Below are 18,302 nucleotides of genomic sequence, written 5' to 3' on the forward strand. Positions count from 1 at the left end.
GTACTCCAAGCATGCATAATTTTCTATGTTGCATTACCAAAAATAAACAAAAATTTCCATCGACAACATTTTGTGTCTTGCAAGTAGGGGCGGATCTAGAACTGTTTTCTTATGGGGCACCAAGCAAATATTCGAAAAACACATATATATTTTCAAATTTTCTGGCAGTGCCTCAAAAAAAATTTAGGATCAGGCCTCTTACTAGATTCGCTCATGCTTGCAAGCATGACTTCACAAAGGTCTGAAATCTCGACTTCCTGTAGAGGTTTTAGAAAGACTAATTCGTCATCCGTTTTCAAATTATAATTGTTTGGAATCATAACTATTTATATGATATTTAAACAACTAGGAGGAGCAAGAATACCAAACATCTTGTCAGTGATAATAATTTAAATTCTGTAAATATTAAGTGTTATTTGATCAGAGGCCGTGAGGTAGGTGGAGAGCGCACAGTTAAGAGATTGCGGCTTTCAAAGGCCCTGACAGTACCTGACACGACAACCATTCGTGAAGCATGTTGTCGGATGGCAGCTCGTAGAGTTGATGCCCTGCTACTCACTGATTCAAATGCACTACTGTGTGGAATCCTTACAGACAAGGTTTTAGTTCATTTACTTCTGTGTTATAGCATCATACAATGGACCTATTATAGGTTCTGATCTCACCTATTAGTCATCTGGTGATTGAAGGATGTGACAACAAAAGTTATTGCACATGGGATCAGTCTTGAAGATCCAGTTGCGACGGTTATGACAAGGAAACCGGTTTTTGTGCTTTCGGATACCCTTGCTGTTGATGCCTTGCAGAAGATGGTGAATGGTCAGTACTCAGTATTGAATATTGATCCGAAAGCCACATTGCCTGTAAACAAGTACTCATAAAAAATATTCTGTTCCTTGATATGTACTGCAGGGAAATTCAGACATCTGCCTGTAGTGGAGAAAGGAGAAGTAATTGCTTTACTTGATATAGCAAAATGTCTGCATGATGCTATTATTCGTATGGAACGAGTTGCTGAAAGGGGAAAGTTAATGGCGGCTGCTGTTGAAGGTGCTGAGAAACACTTGGGGACACAAATATGTGGTTAGTGTCTATGGTTGGTGATGAAGATTTGGAGATGGTTTTCCCCCAAGCACTTAAGATTTTTCATGCTTGAAGAATTAATATTAAATAATTTTCGAGTCAGTACTTTCTGGTGAATCTGTCAGTCAAGTAATTGTGCGCTTTGTAGGTCAAAATGCATTCATCGAGACACTCCGGGAGAGAATGTTAAGGCCATCCCTGTCTACAACCATTTCTTCCAATACAAAGTAGGTAATATCTTTACTTTTATTTCCCCATTCCTGATTAGCACTTATATCATTGCTTGGGGATACATATTGCAAACTGATTGTGGCAATTCCAGGATCGTAGCTCTCTTACCAACAGATACAGTAGTAGTGGCAGCAAAGAAGATGCTTGAAAGCCAAGCAGCCTCTGCAGTTGTAACACTTGATGGAAAACTACAGGGGATTCTGACGTAAAAAATTTCTTCATTGCATCTTCGTATCTTTCTTCCATTGCTTTGTGCTTTCGAAACAGAATGAAGTACTTTCACATTCTGTTTTTGTCAGGTCAAAGGATATTCTAATGCGCGTTATTGCACAAGACCTTCAGCCTGAGGCTACTTTCGTGGACATGGTAAATATCCAGTTAGTTAAGTGAACACGTGTGTGGGATAAGTTCTTTAATGGTGTGACCACTTATGTTTTTCCTGTCATGGAAGTAATTGATTCGACTTCTAAAATAAATGTAGGTTATGACCCCGAACCCAGAATGTGCAACAGTTGATACACCAATTGTCGACGCACTGCATACCATGCATGATGGAAAATTTTTACACCTTCCAGTTGTTGACAGAGGTCTGTATATATCTAATGCAGGCTTAAACATTGAATAGGAACTTCAAGAAATTATTGACACAATTCTTATGTTCCCGGGTAATTTGTAATTTAATGTAGATGGAGTTGTTGTTGCTGTCGTTGATGTACTTAATATCACTCATGCTGCTATTGCCACTGTAAGTTGAATTCTCTCCATCTATGGCACCAGTAGAAGGTTAATAATTTCCTTTATGTGGGTGATGTCTCATGCGTGTGCTAGATAAAAAGTCTTCAGTAAAGCTACTCTGCATGATTCTATATTCAGCTTTCGGATATTACAGTTACTTGCTAATAGTTCCAAAAAGTTAAAAATAAAAAACTTGATATCTTATTTCTGATATCTGGAGTATACATGGTGTCATTATTTTAATGAATTGATTAGGTGGGAAATTCCGGGGTTAATAGTGAGTCTGCGAGCAGCATGATGCAAAAATTTTGGGACCATGTAATGTCTTTAAGCCCCCTCACTGATGATGATGAAGATACGCGGAGGTTATAACTATATAATATATTCTGAGGATATATTAACATGCTGCTGATTTCTTTACATTTATCTTACAATGTACTGGTGTCGCTGCAGTGAGACTTCGACGAAACTGATGAATGAAGGAACAGAGATAGGGAAAAATCCTTCACAGATGAATACAACTTTTAATTTCAAGATTCAAGATAGAAAGGGGCATATGCATAGGTTCAGTTGTGGTATGTGGACTTGTACTGTTTTTTACACTGGGAATTACTTGTTGCTACTTGTAAAATTGAGGTATTCGACATGTGATTTGAATATAAGATCCGGGTAAACTTTACAGTTGAGGTGTATCATTAAAGCATATTCAATTTTAGGCATAAACTACTGAACTGAAGAAAATCAGGCGAACAGGAATTCTTTTCTAGAACATTTTCAGGGGAGTCTCCTCTGACATAGAGAAAATTTGATTAAGCATCTGGGTGATAATTGTTCAGAAATCAATTCCAATTGTTTTGTCTATATTTTCTTTTCTTTATCTTTTCCATCAGTCTAAGAAATATATATGGACAGCTCTCGTGAAGTGAATTATGGATGTTATTTTCATGTGGTAGAAACCCGAAGAATGTCAGAACTGGTAAATGCCTTGATACACAGAGTCGGAGATGACATTGACCGCGCCAACATGCCTAATATTTTGGTATATACTGGAGCACAAATTTACAGTGGATTGGTAATATATTCTTCAAAAATGGTTTCTTCTGACCAATTTTCTTTTTTGCAGTATGAGGATGAAGACCGTGACAGAGTCATACTTGCATCAGATAGTGATCTGGTGGATGCTTTGGAGTATGCAAGATCAACAGGTTTAAAGGTATGTTTTCTTGATTTAGTATGCAGCAGATCCTTTCCCCGCACTGTGAATAGCAGAACCTGACTCGTTAGTAACTAATCACGACAGGAACTGAGGCTGCATCTAGAGTATTCAGTGACAACACCTCGTCCCAAGAGGGCTGCTAGAAACATGAGCTATGGAAAAGCAAATGCATCGCGGGCCTCTACATCACAGGCTCCTATATACTACATTGTTGCAGCAGGGACTGTATTGGTTGTCGGATTTGGGGTTCTTGCATACTTACGAAGAGCTAGAAACTGATTTATTGTAGAATGTTTTTATTTATCAATGACTTTATAGGAGCTGAGGAGCTGAGTTCCTCACAAACTAGTTATTCAAGTGATGTATAGAAAGCTGTATAGTTGCCTTGATTCTTAGTCTATGTATTGATCATATTCTTTTAATATCTTTGCTTTGGAAAATTTTCCCACTGCATTATTGCTTGCTAAGTGGAAATATTAGATGAGTGGAGAGTTGCAGCTTGCTTCTATTTTTTTTTTTAAGATTGTCGTTACTTTTTAGCATATCTAATTCAAATATTTTCCCCAGCACTATAGTCTAAGAGTTTTTGAAACCAAATTTACTGAATTTTAACTTCAAAGTTTGCATCTTTACATATTCAATTAATGGGAACATCAAGAACTAAAGCATTGTCTACATACTGCACAGTTTTCTTTATGATTCTCATTATTTCAAATGTTTTTGGGCCTACCATTGTTGTGAGTGCTGCTGCTAGCCTGCTACACAACCTATCAAAACTATTGTTGTGTTAGTATATGAGAACAGATCCTTTGATCATATGCTTGGTTGGATGAAAACCTCAATAAATCCCAGGATCGGTGGTGTTACTGGAAAAGAATGCAACTCCATCTCAACAAAGCCGAAGAGCAAACAAACAGGAACAATCTGCTATACTAATGATGCTGAATATGTGAATCCAGATCCTGGTCACACATTTGAAGCTGTTGAACAACAGGTATTTGGTTCTGGCTCTATTCCTTCGATGTCTGGTTTTGTTGAACAAGCATTGTCAGTGTCACAGAATTTGTCAGACACACTTATGAAAGGTTTTAAGCCTCAGAATTTGCCTGTACTGAGGAAATAGAAGTATATATCTAAGTTCCACATGACTATGACTCGGATTTGAAGAAAAAGCCTAAAGATGGAAAATTGCCTAGCTTGACTGTGATTGAGCCAAGGTACTTTGATTTGGAGGGGAATTCGGCTAATGATGATCATCCCTCGCAGGATGTAGCTAATTGACAGAAACTGGCGAAGGAGGTCTATGAAGCATTAAGGCCAAGTCCTCAGTGGAACGACAAGACACTCTTAGTCATTACTTACGACAAGCATGGCGGATTCTATGATCATGTCAAAACTCCTTATGTTAATATTTCTAGCCCTGATGGCAACACAGGCCCTGCGCCTTCTTTCTTTAAGTTTGATCGGCTTAAAGTCACAATTAGACTTGAGTTATTAAATTGAAAAAACAAGACAGTTCTGATTTCTGATGTTAAGGAAAGATCAAATTCATCTTTACCTTCCACAAAGAATAGTTTAACTCAGTGTTTTTAAATTTAAGTATGCATACTGCTTATGAATACCTGGCCTGCATGGTGTTGCATCTTCTTGATGAGAAGCTTGGGTATCAAGCCTTCTTAGTTCTTGCATTATATGCACCCATATAAAAGCAACAGAGAGGAAGAGATACCAGACATTAGATACAAATAACTTTGTAATAAAACCTAGCTCTATAGGATGTTTATTAAAAATTAAATTCCATCCCGTGACAGGATTAGACAAATGTTAGGTAAATGACGACATGCAACTTGCTTCTAATTTGGAGGTTACAGTATTTTAGAATTATAGTGGTAATTTTTACCAATTTTTTCTGTTTTGCACTCCAACTACCACTTATTTCCATTGTCATAAAAAACGTGAATCGGACTTGATCAATGAAAATACGGAATAATTATGAGTCAGAAATTAATCAGATTAATAAGATTCGATCAGGCCAGTTATAAAACATGGATTACCATTACTTACGATTAGGATGATTATTTTGGGAAAATATTTATATTTATATAATTTTTTTTAGTATTAAATAAATAATATACAATATTTACAGAAATATTTATATGTTTATTTATTAACATAGGTACAAAGAACTTAAGTAACATAAAGCTTAAAGTTCTGAGCCCCTCATAACAGAACCTGCTTTACTTTCTTTGTCTTCTTGTTCCCCACCGCCATTCTCAAAGTCATCAAAACCACTAGTTTACTTCCATCTCTCCCCTTCTTCATCAATCAATCTCTCTCTCTCTCTCCCACTCTCACACATTCATCTACAGAGAGATGGAGATGGTCTGCATGACATATGACATGTTCTAATCCAACATCTCCTCCAGCACTATTCTGTAGGAGTTTTTGATACTAAACCCACTTAACTTGGACCTTAAAGTTTGCATCTTTACAAAAATCAAGAAATGGGAACATCAAGAACTAAAGAAAAATCTACATTATCCACAGTTTGTTTCATTATTCTCACTCTTTCAAATGTTTTTCAGCCTACCATTTATGTTAGTGATGCTGCTGCAACACAACCAATTAAAACAATTGTTGTGTTAGTACTGGAGAACAGATCTTTTGATCATATGCTTGGTTGGATGAAAACCTCAGTAAATCCCAGGATCAATGGTGTCACAGGGAAAGAATGCAACTCCATTTCGACAAAGCAGAAAGGCGAAAAAGCAGGAACAATCTGCTATACTAATGATGCTGAGTATGTGGATCCAGATCCTGGTCACACATTTGAAGCTGTTGAGCAACAGGTATTTGGTTCTGGCTCCATTCCTTCAATGTCTGGTTTTGTTGAACAAGCCTTGTCAGTGTCACAGAATTTGTCACAGACAGTTATGAAAGGTTTTAAGCCTCAGAGTTTGCCTGTTTTTGCATCATTAGTACGCGAATTCGCGGTTTTTGATAGATGGTTTTCTTCGATTCCTGGTCCAACTCAGCCTAATAGGTTGTTTGTGTACTCTGCTACTTCTCATGGATCAACAAGCCATGTGAAGAAGCAATTAGCTTCAGGGTACCCTCAGCATACAATTTTTGATTCCCTGTTTGCTGACAATAAGGAGTTTGGGATTTACTATCAAAATATACCTACCACTCTTTTCTATAGAAATTTGAGGAAATTGAAGTACATATTTAAGTTCCATGATTACGATTTGAAGTTCAAGAAAGATGCTAAAAGTGGGAACTTGCCTAGCTTGACAGTGATAGAGCCGAGGTACTTTGATTTAAAGGGTAATTCAGCTAATGATGATCATCCCTCGCATGATGTGGCTAATGGACAGAAACTGGTGAAGGAAGTTTATGAAGCATTAAGGTCGAGTCCTCAGTGGAATGAGACACTTTTGGTCATTACTTACGATGAGCATGGTGGATTTTATGATCATGTCCAAACTCCATATGTTAATGTTCCTAGTCCTGATGGCAATACAGGTCCTGCACCTTCTTTCTTTAAGTTTGATCGGCTTGGTGTTCGTGTTCCAACAATCATGGTGTCTCCTTGGATCAAGAAAGGAACCGGTAAGCTCAAGTCAATTAGGAGTATAGTCTTGGGCACTTATTATTTTCATTTTCCCTTGTATATAGAATGCTGCTACTTCTATCATAGATTGTCATTTGGCTGGTTTAATATGTAGACGAATGGAAGGTCTAGTCTTGAAATATCAATTTCTTGATTCCGTGTTTGGTGTCATTTCTGCTGCTTATGCAGTGATAAGCAGGCCAAAAGGACCAACTCCGAACTCTGAGTTTGAGCACTCTTCAATCCCAGCTACCATAAAGAAAATGTTCAGCCTCTCTTCCAACTTTTTGACACACAGAGATGCTTGGGCTGGCACATTTGAAGCGGTTGTTGGCGAATTAACCTCTCCTAGAACTGATTGCCCCGGTAAGTATCCTATCATTAAGCACTCTATAGTACTTGGCTCTTCACGTTTAAGCTCTACAATTAATGTTCACGTCCCAGTCTCCCACGGATCCCGTGAAGCATAATTTTAACAGAGCAAATGACTATCACCATAGTCTATATACTCTATCTAGAAAATGTTATTAAGAAGCTTATATTATGCCAAAATGTAGCTGTTTAACATTAGGACATTCAAACTTAGTGCTTCTACGTATGTCATTTGGCTGCAGTGATCTTGCCAGACGTGACACCTTTAAGAACCACAGAGGCAGATGAAGATAGGCATTTATCAGAGTTTCAAAGTGAAATAGTCCAACTGGCTGGTGTTCTTAATGGTGACCACTTCTTAAGCAGCTTCCCTAATGAAATGAGCAGCAAGATGACTGTGAGAGAAGCTCACTACTATGTAAAAGGTGCCATATCAAGGTTCTTAGCAGCAAGTAAGGATGCCATCAACTTGGGTGCTGATGAATCTGCCATTGTAGATATGAGGTCTTCCCTCACTACCAGATCCTCGGTTCATCATTGATGAATACAGAAGAAGTTTTGTGTATTAATATAGTGTCCAGCCTTTTTGTTTTCTTATCTTTCTTGGTTGATTCCTCTTCATTGTTCACTAGAATCGATATCCTATATTAATCTCTAAAAGAGCTTGGAATGTAAAATTAGAAAGAGCTAATTTGGTTGTTGTCATGTGCCAAGCTCCAACAAGTGTGTTTTTGGCTCATCTAAACAAAAGTTGAGCATTTTAGTCTATGGATTATAAGCTTAATAGTGTACTTAACTACCTATAATGCACCCATTTAAGCTTAATTCTCTTCTTATTCCTATTTTTTTAGGGGGTCACTTGTTTTACAGGCCAAAGAGAAACGATTAGAACCACACACACACACACACAAAAACCGATAGCGTGATTCTTTTAAAACCAAAAGCTATTTGGTGCTTTACAATCGACCAAGATGACCAAGATACTCATAGTAAGAACTAAAATCTACAACATGCTGAAATATATTAGATTCTTAAGTTTCACTTGAAAACTTCTTCAATAAAATAAAAAAGTATAGTTTAACAGGGCTACCAGCGATAAATAAAAGACAATACTTGAACCCAAGACTTCTACATGTATTCAAGTATGCCTCTCGCAACTTCATACAGAACATGGACTTTGCCAGGTTGATACATCATTTATAAGTTCTCGAAGCTGATCTATCAGAACCTTGAGATACTTGTTCTTGTTTGCGAGCTCCTATAAATTACAAAGCAAGCAATCAGGGAAAAAATAATGCAACAGTGTTATACTATAAAAAGGATAATTTTCTCTTTGTAGAAAGTCCACAGTTCACTCCACAGTTTTGATCATCCCTTGTGTATAGAAACTAACAAATACATCTCAGTGATACCTTGCGTAAAGTAGCAGCACGTTCTTCCAACTTCTCAGTATCATCTTCATCCATAGGTGATATAGAACCGTCTGTTGAATCCATCTCATATGCTTTAGCCTATATTATGATGAGGACTATTAGGAACAAACACTTCTAAATAAACAACAAACATCTCTTACAATATTCAGCATAAAGCTAATGTTACATTTTAAGAAGATATTGTTGAAATTCAGCATCAATTATCCTTCAGGAGTATGTGTATCAACGTTCTACAAATATATATAGGATCCTACAAGAAGATTTTGACATAACCATGATTGGCATATAGAGTCTATCTGTTAGCTTTCAAGTCATACATAACACGGAAAAAATGTCCACACTAAATAGATGTTGCTCACCACACAAACCCCCCTTCTAAGCTCGTATTTTTTTGCCAAGTCACCAAAACCCCCTATTTTATCAACAGAGCTGTGCTTAAGCACAATACTCATATACTATGTTACAGTTATATCACCATATGGCATATGCTATTGCCTAAATATTATCCTTTCAATATTATGGGGCCGTTTGGGTGAGCTTAAAATAAGTGCTTCTTGATTAAAGTAAAAAAGTGAAGTAGAAGTTTAAGACTTATAAGTGATTAAAGTGTTTGAGAAAGAAGCAAAAGCTGTGAGAGAAAAGCTAGCATTTGTAACTTCAAAAAAGCGCTTCTGCTTTTTTACACAAACAAGTCAAGAAAAGCAGAAGCCAACTTCTTTGGAAAAGAAGTATTTCTTATGGATTGCCAAACAGGCACTATAATCACATAAATTTTAAATATTTATGAATAAAATTTCATAGTAAAATATCGAAACATATTAGTTAAAGTGAGGAATGCACCGAGACATGTCTACAAGGCTTCTAACCTTTCAAGTCTCAAGGGACATGGGCATAAACTTGACTTCTTTCATTGAAAAGTTTATAATCGACTCTAGCAAACCATGAATCTTATGCGCTTCTCTTAATACATGAATTTTAAATGGAAAGTTGATTCCTCTCTTAATGTGTGTGTGTGTGTGTGAGAGAGAGAGAGAGAGAGAGGTTCCAAAGTATATTATATTTTAAAGGTTAAATATTTGAATGATTTCCAAATTGGAAAAGATAACTTTCCAACCTATAATAGAAAACTGTGTCTGATTCACAATCTATGCATGACAAAGCTGCAGTGATGTTTATAGAAGTGATTCAGACTAACGCCTTACAGTGAACTAGTTTTGTTTAATCTGGAATCTCATCTAGTTGTTAACATAATAGATAGTAATTAGAGGCTACTGGGTAATGCATAAAAACAGCATCTTCATTTGATACTATAGGAGTAAATTCACAACAACTACTTGCACAAAACTAGTTTTTGTATGTGACAAAAAAAACTAGTTTTTGTTAAACTCCAATCTTATAGAGTCGATGACTAAATAATAGGTATTTCATTAGTAATTTATAAGCTCGTAACTAAGAAGTGTCTCAAAGCAACCAAGCAAGAGTCCAATGTAGATTGACATAGCAAGCAAGCCATGAATATACCAAAACTAGCATCTTTATAATCATTAACAAAATAGAAACAATCAAATTATATACAATGGTCAGTACTGGTAAAAACGTCAACTTTGAGATATTAAAGACACTTTTTTTTTGTTTTTTTTTTTTTGAATAGGAATTTTTTGGTAGCAAGATGGAGTGTTAAGATTGCAATTTGAGGCAGAAGTACTATATAAATTGAAGTGGTAACAGAATTAGTACAAGGGAGCATTATGTATTCAGAAAAGAAATACAATCCTAATGTATATTCTTATAATCGGCAATCCAAAATGGACAATAATTGTAAAGCAGATAACCAAAGAACACAGAATGACAAATAACCTTCAGTTAAAATAGTCGATCAAAACCCTGTTTGCAGCTGAAATACACAAATAATTCCTCCTTGTATTTATCTCTCCCACACAACACTTGCCACTACGCCAATAGCCCCATTACTAAACCTGTTATGCACCAGACCCAAATCTAATAATGATGTCGCTCTGTTAAGGGAACAAAACAACATCATGTGTACTCCAAGAGGACCAAGACACACATCGTTTCCATGACTGAAATCCATACCCATCTGACCATCTCATATCAGAAATTCTGCGGAATGGTTTTTTTTTAACAAAATTAACCAACGGTTATTAACACTGATGCTGAGATTCAGTAACGCAGGTTACACTTATAATAATTAACCTATGAACTTGGTATCTTCAACGTATTTACATCAATAAAAATTGTATCTTTATTGCAATCAACCTACAAAAATTTAACCTTTATCTTAATTAGCCTCAAAAACCAAATCTTTATCATAACTGCATCAATAAAAAAAAATATGCTTACTGTATTAACCTATAACGATTGTGTAATGTTGGTTATACTTTATAGTAATTAAGCTACAAATACTGTATCTAGATTGAAGTTACATCAACAAAAAATGATTAGCAATTAACCTACAAAAATTGAACCTTTACTGTAATCAACCTACAAAAATCAAATCTTTATCGCAACTACACCAATAAAAATATATCTTTGTACACACATACAGATTACCAAGGGGAGGTACCTGAGAATTAGGAATGGCAGCAAGAAGATTCCGAAGCGCGGCAACAGATGACTTATACCTCAGCCTAGCTTCATCAAGAGCACCACCACCCATCTCAAAGTGCTGAGCAACTGACCCTGTTGTCGAATCATACGAAACCTCCCCATTCGAAGAATTGCTCAAAGACTGATGATTCAAAACAGCTGAAGTAGTGTTACTGTTGGAATTGGAATTATAAGTAGGTGGTGTGGACCATAAAGTGGGATCACAGAGCTCATCATTCATAGCAGACAGGATTTGAAACCCAGCTTCTATGGTTTCTTCTAGTTGTTTCTGACCCTCCATTGCTAGCTCTTGTCTGGTTTGTGGCAGCTCGGTTTCTTCTTTTTCTGCCATAGATTTTCGTGATTGGAGAGAAGGGGTCTCAAGATTTGGCGAGAATTTAAGTGGGCTGGGGAGAGATTTGGCAAAAAATCGAGATTTGTTTGATGGGTAGAGAAAATGATTCAATGGGTTCTTGTTCTTGGTTTTATAAGTTTTGATTGAAGAGTGAATTGAAGAGGAGTCATTGAAACTTAAAAAGGGGCAAAAAAGGTGGGAAGCGAAAATAAAAAATCATCGTCGACAGCAGGGTTCGAACCTGCGCGGGCGAACCCAACAGATTTCAAGTCTGTCTCCTTAACCACTCGGACATATCGACTTGGATACATAATTTGTTCAGAACATGGTATTTGTTATGTGAAGATGCAATATCGTCATTTCTTGTTTTTGGCGTAATTCCTTATTTTTTGAATTTTAAAGATTTATAAAAACATGAAATCGCTACACATATATTATTAAATATAATGATAAAATTATATATTAATTTTAATAATTAAATATATCATTCATAACTATATTAAAAAAATTGATTGATACTTCATAACTCCAACTTAGATACGAATTCTATACAAACTAACTCTTTTTTTTTTTTTTTTTTGACAAATAAGGCTTATAGTCTTACAAATGAGTCTGTTCTACGAAACTTTCGGGCTGAGCCCGGGCGAACCCAGAAGTTAGGACGACAGAGGATAAACTCGTACAAACTACTACCTCCATCCCAAATTAGATGACCCCGTTGACTTTGGGCACGTATCTTTAGGTGCATTGACCGTCTACTTCCGAAATTTATTTTTTTATTTTTTCTTTTGTAAATAAAAATTTCATATTTAAATATTTATTTACAAAAATAAAATTTTAAAAATAAATCATATAACTATGCGGTTAATGAACCTTAAACTGTGTATCCAAGGGATCATCTGGATGGAGGGAGTAACTCTTTATTATATTAAAATTTTACAAATGTGAAAAACGGAAGCAATGCCAAATGTTTAAGCACGTAGTTTACGATTAATCTATCCTATGCGCGTTACAACTTACACCCGTCGTTGACCGAGTCCAATATTGTTTTCGACGATACTTAAACGAACAAGTCAAAACTAGAGACGCAACGTTACTTCTCGGTTCTCATCCCCTTCGAAATAAAACAAAACAAAACAAAATAAAAAAATAAAATAGCCTTCCTTCGAACAACAATATAAAGCACAAGCAAGCGCTGCAAAGACTCCAAACACATTGAGAAGCAGTTGAAGAAAAAACAACCTTATTAAATAAATAAAAATCTCCTCTTCTTCTCTCTTGCGATACAAATGGTAATTTACTCTTTCTACGCTTTTTACACATGCGTTTCACTGTTGTGCCTTTCAGATCTGTTGATTCGCGCTTGATTTTGTTTAGATCTGTTTGTTTTAGCTTAATTCAGCCACTTTTGATGTGCTATTTAGTGTTTAATTGATGATATGTGTGCCATATTGTGTTGTAATAGATCTGTGTAATGGTTAATCAATTCGTGATGTTAGTTTGTGATTATTACGGCTTGATAGTTGATTATGAAATTCGATCATTGGCTGAGCTGATTCAGAAAGCAGATTGATTGCATCATATGTTATTAGGTTGATTGTTTGAATTATTTGGTTGATTGTTAACAAATTGGAAAGGAATTAGGATTGTATTTGATCGTGTAACGGGGCGGCTTGTACTGATTAATTGATTTGGCTGATCTGTTAAGCAGATCAATTGCGCTTATTTTAGTTCTGTCATTTATTTGTGTATGTAATGTATTTGTAACTGGAATACGGCTTTAGTTGAGATCAATGTTTTGGTTGATCCAGAAAGCAGCTCAATCTTCTAGTAGTAATTTTTTCTATTGCATTCCGTGTATAATTATGAGGTCTTGAACTTTCAACATCGTGCTTAACACAGCTATTGCTTTGTTGTGCATAATTGTTGGGTTACATTGTAATGATTCATATTTTTTTAGTGAATATGTTTTATGTATTGATTATTGTGATTTATCGAATGTTACAGACAACATCAAAGAGGCTAGCAGACAGGAAAGTGCAGAAGTTTGAGAAGAACATCAAAAAGAGGGGTGCAGTGCCTGAGTCGGCCGTAAAGAAAGGAAGTTCTTACCCTATGGGACCAATCGCCATTGGATTCTTCATCTTTGTCGTCATCGGATCCTGTGAGTTGCTCTCTTGTTAACAAGTTCCACATGTTTTGCTTACTTAATTTTCTACAGAGTAGGTTGCATTTGCAAGGATTGATTATCATCATACTATCATTAGGTTTTAGATCGAGTCCTGATGCTTTCTGAACAGAAAAAACATAAATTTTAGTCCTTGTAACAAATAATTATATATGCAATAGAATCTTCAGTTTTCTAAGAATAAACAGCCTGTTCGTCTTGTCACTTGTGCTGCTTCAGATAAAATAATAGCTCATTTTGTACTTTCGGATAAAGATTTGTAGGTGGCCTAAATAATGGAATCTTATAAAAGTTTTAATCTGCATCCTGATTCCCTATAAATCAACATAAGTGTATAATTCAAGAAATGCCTTAAATGCTTTTAATATAGGTTGATTGCGGACTTTAAAATGATCTCAAGTTTTGGTTTACCCACCCCCCCAACCACCACCACACACACGTAGATTTCTACATATTTGGTATTTTCACTCATATTATTAAAGAGGGAGTAACTTTTCTAATCGTCGTTCACTATAGTAAATTCTCATGTGACCATTTTCAATCAACATGTGACAACATCGAACGAATATATGAAAAGCAAAAGATTTGTTGACATAACTGACTAAAGTTTCTTTTTTTGTTGTTTCCAGCATTGTTCCAGATAATTAGAACAGCCACAAGTGGAGGCATGGCATAAGTGATGAATTACGCTTTTGACAGTTCCTTGGCTTTGGAAATGCAATGCTTTGCTGTTGTCATGGTTATGTTCAAGTTTGTGTAATGTTGGTTAGGAATACTGTTGTTTTGTGACAAGAGTTTGTAATGTTTATTTAATTATGTGTTTAATATTACAATTCAGTTACTTCCTATATTTTGTGAATCTGAACAATGTGAACACTAACGATCGACTCAATTAATACTAGTCTATTAGTTCCTATTGTTTGTTTGATCAGAACAATGTGAACACAGATAACATTCTCATTACTTGCGCAGCATAAAGTTTTTGGAAGTTTGAGTTGCACCGTATCTATATGTTGAGTCTACTTTATCTAATTCTTTTTCTGAGTCTGTTGCACTTTATCTAGCTGTTGAGTCTGTTGCAATTGATTAGGGGTGGTTTTGTTTAGTCCATCTGCTTAGTTTGTTGGTATTTTTAGTCTAAAAGAGTGAATCAATTTATTTATTTTTTGGAAATTCTCCAATTTGGCTATTTTTTTATGTCGTTTAGGGAAATCCTTCCTTGCTGAGAGATATTAGTTGCTTTGTTTTTTGCAGTATCTATCAAAAACTAGAATAGAATTGAATCACCACTCACTAGTTAGGCAGTTGATGTTCAATGTGAATTTTCTGTACTTTGTGGCTTCAGTTTGCAAGGTGCAGAAGGGTTGAGTAAGTAGCTTACTACTCGGAGAGGGAGGCTTTTAGTATATTTTTCAGGATAGCTGAGACCTTATTGATTCAGGTAGAGATTTCTTTAAGTTGCCTTGCTGATTTAAGTAGAGTTGTCATCAGTGGAAGCCTCTCGTGTCTTTTGCCTTCAATATGATGCAAAGATTAGGAGGTCGGTCCTTTCTCTTCATCGACTTGTGTGCATTTGAGCAATTAACACCAAACATATAACCCTGTTTGTTTACCAGAAGCAGAAGCTGCTTCTGACTTCTGCTTTTCTTGACCCGTTTGTGTAAAGAAGCAGAAACACTTTTAAAAAGCTGAGAATCATAACTTCTCTCTCACAGCTTCTGCTTCTTTTCCAAACACTTTATTCACTTATTTACTTCTCACTTCTGCTCCACTTCTCTAGTTTAAGCAAGAAGTCACTTCTTTTAAGCTTGTCCAAACGGCCCCAAAAACTTACGTTAGTGGTATGCTGCTGAGGGGCCTCATGGTGATTGGTGAGCAAGCCAATAACTATGGCCTTATTTTGCTTCCAAGTAGTGGCAACTCCAACAGTATTTTAGTTCATTTCTTAAATTTAATATTATAAAATATTAAACCCTAATAATTTAAAACATAGATAATTATTTTCATCTCTAACAACAAATTTTATATATCCATTTCCCTTCTAGTAATTTTATCACTAAAATATATCATTATTGTAAAAAGTGAAAAGAGAATGTCTGTTTCTAATATATATTATAAAATAAAAGTTATGATATGAGAGATGTTAGTTAAAGATAAGAAATGAGAAGAAAATTCTCGTGATTTTAAGAATTCACTAGGGCACGGGTGGAGTGATTTTTTTCATACATTTTTAGAGCAACTCCAACGGAAAATCTCCCTTACCTATAATGAGTCTATGTGGACAAAAATAGGGGTTCAAGCAAAAATTACTCACTCCAACCCTCCTCTCCTTACCTAAAATTTTTAGGTGAGAGAAAACAAAACCCCATCTTTAGAGCAACCCCAATGGTGTTACTTATTTTCGACCCCTAAAATATAATAAAATAATGATTGCCTAAAATATAAGTAAGCAAAAACTTGTTTTACTCCAATGGTATTCCCTATAATCATCCCTATATTTGAAAAAAAAATATTTTATTAAAATTTTTACTATGGTGGGGTAGATAAAAAAAGGAGGGAAAATAAAAAATGAAAGAAAATGAGAGAGAAAGAGATGAGTTGGAAGGAATAGGGGCTCACTTTTCTATCCCAAAAGAAGGGGTTTTGTTTTCTCTCACCTAAAAATTTTAGGTAAGGAGAGGATGGTTGGAGTGAAGAATTTTTACTTCAACCCCTATTTTCGTCCACGTAGGCTCATTATAGGCAAGGGAGGTGTTCCCTTGGAGTTGCTCTTAGGGGATGGAAAAGTAAGCCCATATTTCTTCCACCTCATCTCCCTCTCTCATTTTCTTTCATCTTTAATTTTCCCTCCTTTTTTTATCTCTCCCATCATAGTAAAAGTTCCAATAAAATAGTTTTTTTTCAAATATAGGGATGATTATAGGGAATACCATTGGAGTAAAACAACATTTTGATTACTTATATTTTAGATAATCATTAATTTATTATATTTTAGGGGCTCGAAATAGGTAATACCATTGGGCTTGCTCTTATGTTTTAGTTTATGACTTCAAATAACTAAGTTATTGCAGTTGTTACAAGACCATGCAGATCAGTTATATGATGTAGAATTCACTTTTTATTTCTCGTAAATAGATAATTACTAAGTCACTAAAATTACATATTCATTTATCATCTTTACATACTATTTTTCATATCTTTTATATTACTATTTTTTTGATAAATTTTGAATTTAATACTATAATAAAACTGTGAGATTATTATTGAGTTTTCGTTCGATATAAAGGGCTTGTTTGGATTGTGCCAGCTTCTGCTTTTCTTGACCCGTTTGTGTAAAAAAGTAGAAGCACTTTTAAGAAGCTGAGAATGCTAGCTTCTCTCTCAGAGATTCTGCTTATTTTCCAAACACTTTATTCACTTATTTACTTCTCACTTCTACTCCATTTCTTTAATTTAAGTAAGAAGTAGCTAACCCAAACGGCCCCAAAATATTCAAATGCTCTTGGCCTCCGAGAACTTCTCTCTTTTTGGGCCAAGCCCAACTATTTTGTATTGCAGCTAGATGAGATGAACAAATCAATTGTGCATGCCACAATAATTCCCATTTTAAGAATTCAGATTTGTTTGAACAAAAACAATAACAGTCGTAATCAAGTTTTTCAAATCTTCCTAGTAATCAAACTTGTATGCATTAATCACCGGGCTACCCCTTCCAGTATCATTGAGTTCATTGTAATTATCTTTTGGTTTTTTCTACGATGCATACTTATGAGCTAGAGTTGAACCCGGGTGTTCCGGGACAACAGAGGATAAACTCACCACTGTGTTATCCAATCGTACTCTGTTAATGAATGATTTAATCATTTAAAAACTACGTTAAAAAAAAGTTTGAATTTTTGTAAGGTAAGCCTCATTGAGTTCTAATCAAACGGATGAGCCTTTTGTACCAGAATAATCACACCTAAAATTAGTGAGCTTTTCCATTGATGCCAAATACTATAATTGAAAGCCTAACCTTATGAATGCTTTTTATATGTAGTACATAATAATTGTCAATTTTTCCGAGTGTTGCAGAAAACAAAAGCATCCCCCACTCTTTCCTGTCCTGCATAATTTGGCAATGGGGTGATCCACATTTTCAAAGCCTTCCAGTCCCACCATTATCAAACTTTCTTCGGTGCCCCTTTCTCCGTCTTTAATCAAATTGAATCGACTCTACCATCTTTATCCATTATAAGTTTATAACAACTAGCTACATCGATCAATCAGAAATGACCTGTTTTCTCATTTGCAACCTCATTTGCAACGCTAGTAATCTCTAGATCAATGTGTTGCAATCTCAATTGCAACTTCGACCGTATTTTTGAAATTAAATTTGAAAACACGAGTTTTTTTGCAAATTTCCCTTAAATTTTTTACGTATTCAAGATCAACAAAACTCGAATTAAAAATCTACTGATTTTCAAGAA

At 35.4% G+C, this 18,302-nt stretch overlaps 4 protein-coding genes and 1 non-coding gene across 5 annotated transcripts; 3 read left to right on the plus strand and 2 right to left on the minus strand.

Moving 5' to 3' along the window:
* The first annotated feature begins 437 nt into the window (after positions 1-437).
* Positions 438-3,581, plus strand: LOC108222329 (CBS domain-containing protein CBSCBSPB5-like). Its single transcript, XM_017396248.2, has 13 exons — positions 438-599; positions 690-819; positions 913-1,083; positions 1,232-1,310; positions 1,406-1,519; positions 1,614-1,680; positions 1,796-1,901; positions 2,001-2,059; positions 2,305-2,414; positions 2,503-2,624; positions 3,003-3,088; positions 3,173-3,262; positions 3,350-3,581. Exons 1-13 carry the CDS (start codon positions 525-527, stop codon positions 3,542-3,544), a joined length of 1,404 nt encoding a protein of 467 aa, XP_017251737.2. The 5' UTR covers positions 438-524; the 3' UTR covers positions 3,545-3,581.
* Positions 3,582-5,487: 1,906 nt separating this feature from the next.
* LOC108219749 (non-specific phospholipase C6) lies at positions 5,488-8,041 on the plus strand. The gene is made up of 3 exons (XM_017393256.2): positions 5,488-6,877; positions 7,068-7,244; positions 7,493-8,041. The coding sequence occupies exons 1-3, from the start codon at positions 5,770-5,772 to the stop codon at positions 7,789-7,791; spliced, it is 1,584 nt and encodes a 527-aa protein (XP_017248745.1). The 5' UTR covers positions 5,488-5,769; the 3' UTR covers positions 7,792-8,041.
* A 211-nt stretch (positions 8,042-8,252) lies between these two features.
* LOC108220836 (mediator of RNA polymerase II transcription subunit 30) lies at positions 8,253-11,797 on the minus strand. The gene is made up of 3 exons (XM_017394702.2): positions 11,268-11,797; positions 8,663-8,761; positions 8,253-8,508 (listed from the first exon to the last, which is right to left on the minus strand). Exons 1-3 carry the CDS (start codon positions 11,640-11,642, stop codon positions 8,410-8,412), a joined length of 573 nt encoding a protein of 190 aa, XP_017250191.1. The 5' UTR covers positions 11,643-11,797; the 3' UTR covers positions 8,253-8,409.
* A 68-nt stretch (positions 11,798-11,865) lies between these two features.
* Positions 11,866-11,946, minus strand: TRNAS-UGA (transfer RNA serine (anticodon UGA)). The gene has a single exon. It is a non-coding gene; the product is annotated as a tRNA-Ser (tRNA).
* An 850-nt stretch (positions 11,947-12,796) lies between these two features.
* LOC108220330 (uncharacterized) lies at positions 12,797-14,747 on the plus strand. Its single transcript, XM_017394069.2, has 3 exons — positions 12,797-12,937; positions 13,653-13,809; positions 14,463-14,747. The coding sequence occupies exons 1-3, from the start codon at positions 12,935-12,937 to the stop codon at positions 14,507-14,509; spliced, it is 207 nt and encodes a 68-aa protein (XP_017249558.1). The 5' UTR covers positions 12,797-12,934; the 3' UTR covers positions 14,510-14,747.
* The last annotated feature ends 3,555 nt before the right edge of the window (positions 14,748-18,302 follow it).

The sequence above is a fragment of the Daucus carota genome, chromosome 5, assembly GCF_001625215.2.
Source record: "Daucus carota subsp. sativus chromosome 5, DH1 v3.0, whole genome shotgun sequence".
In the NCBI taxonomy this organism is placed as follows: Eukaryota; Viridiplantae; Streptophyta; class Magnoliopsida; order Apiales; family Apiaceae; genus Daucus; species Daucus carota.

Excerpts from the sequence above, each read along its gene's own strand:
- LOC108219749 (XM_017393256.2), top strand. The coding sequence starts at position 5,770 with ATGGGAACATCAAGAACTAAAGAAAAATCTACATTATCCACAGTTTGT. Across the intron at positions 6,878-7,067 it reads TTGGATCAAGAAAGGAACCG|TGATAAGCAGGCCAAAAGGA; the intron begins GTAAGCTCAAGT and ends CTGCTTATGCAG. Across the intron at positions 7,245-7,492 it reads TCCTAGAACTGATTGCCCCG|TGATCTTGCCAGACGTGACA; the intron begins GTAAGTATCCTA and ends ATTTGGCTGCAG.
- LOC108220836 (XM_017394702.2), bottom strand. The coding sequence starts at position 11,642 with ATGGCAGAAAAAGAAGAAACCGAGCTGCCACAAACCAGACAAGAGCTA. Across the intron at positions 8,762-11,267 it reads CTGCCATTCCTAATTCTCAG|GCTAAAGCATATGAGATGGA; the intron begins GTACCTCCCCTT and ends ATCATAATATAG. Across the intron at positions 8,509-8,662 it reads GTGCTGCTACTTTACGCAAG|GAGCTCGCAAACAAGAACAA; the intron begins GTATCACTGAGA and ends TGTAATTTATAG.
- LOC108220330 (XM_017394069.2), top strand. Across the intron at positions 13,810-14,462 it reads CTTTGTCGTCATCGGATCCT|CATTGTTCCAGATAATTAGA; the intron begins GTGAGTTGCTCT and ends TGTTGTTTCCAG.
- LOC108222329 (XM_017396248.2), top strand. The coding sequence starts at position 525 with ATGGCAGCTCGTAGAGTTGATGCCCTGCTACTCACTGATTCAAATGCA. Across the intron at positions 600-689 it reads GTGGAATCCTTACAGACAAG|GATGTGACAACAAAAGTTAT; the intron begins GTTTTAGTTCAT and ends TGGTGATTGAAG. Across the intron at positions 3,263-3,349 it reads CAAGATCAACAGGTTTAAAG|GAACTGAGGCTGCATCTAGA; the intron begins GTATGTTTTCTT and ends TAATCACGACAG.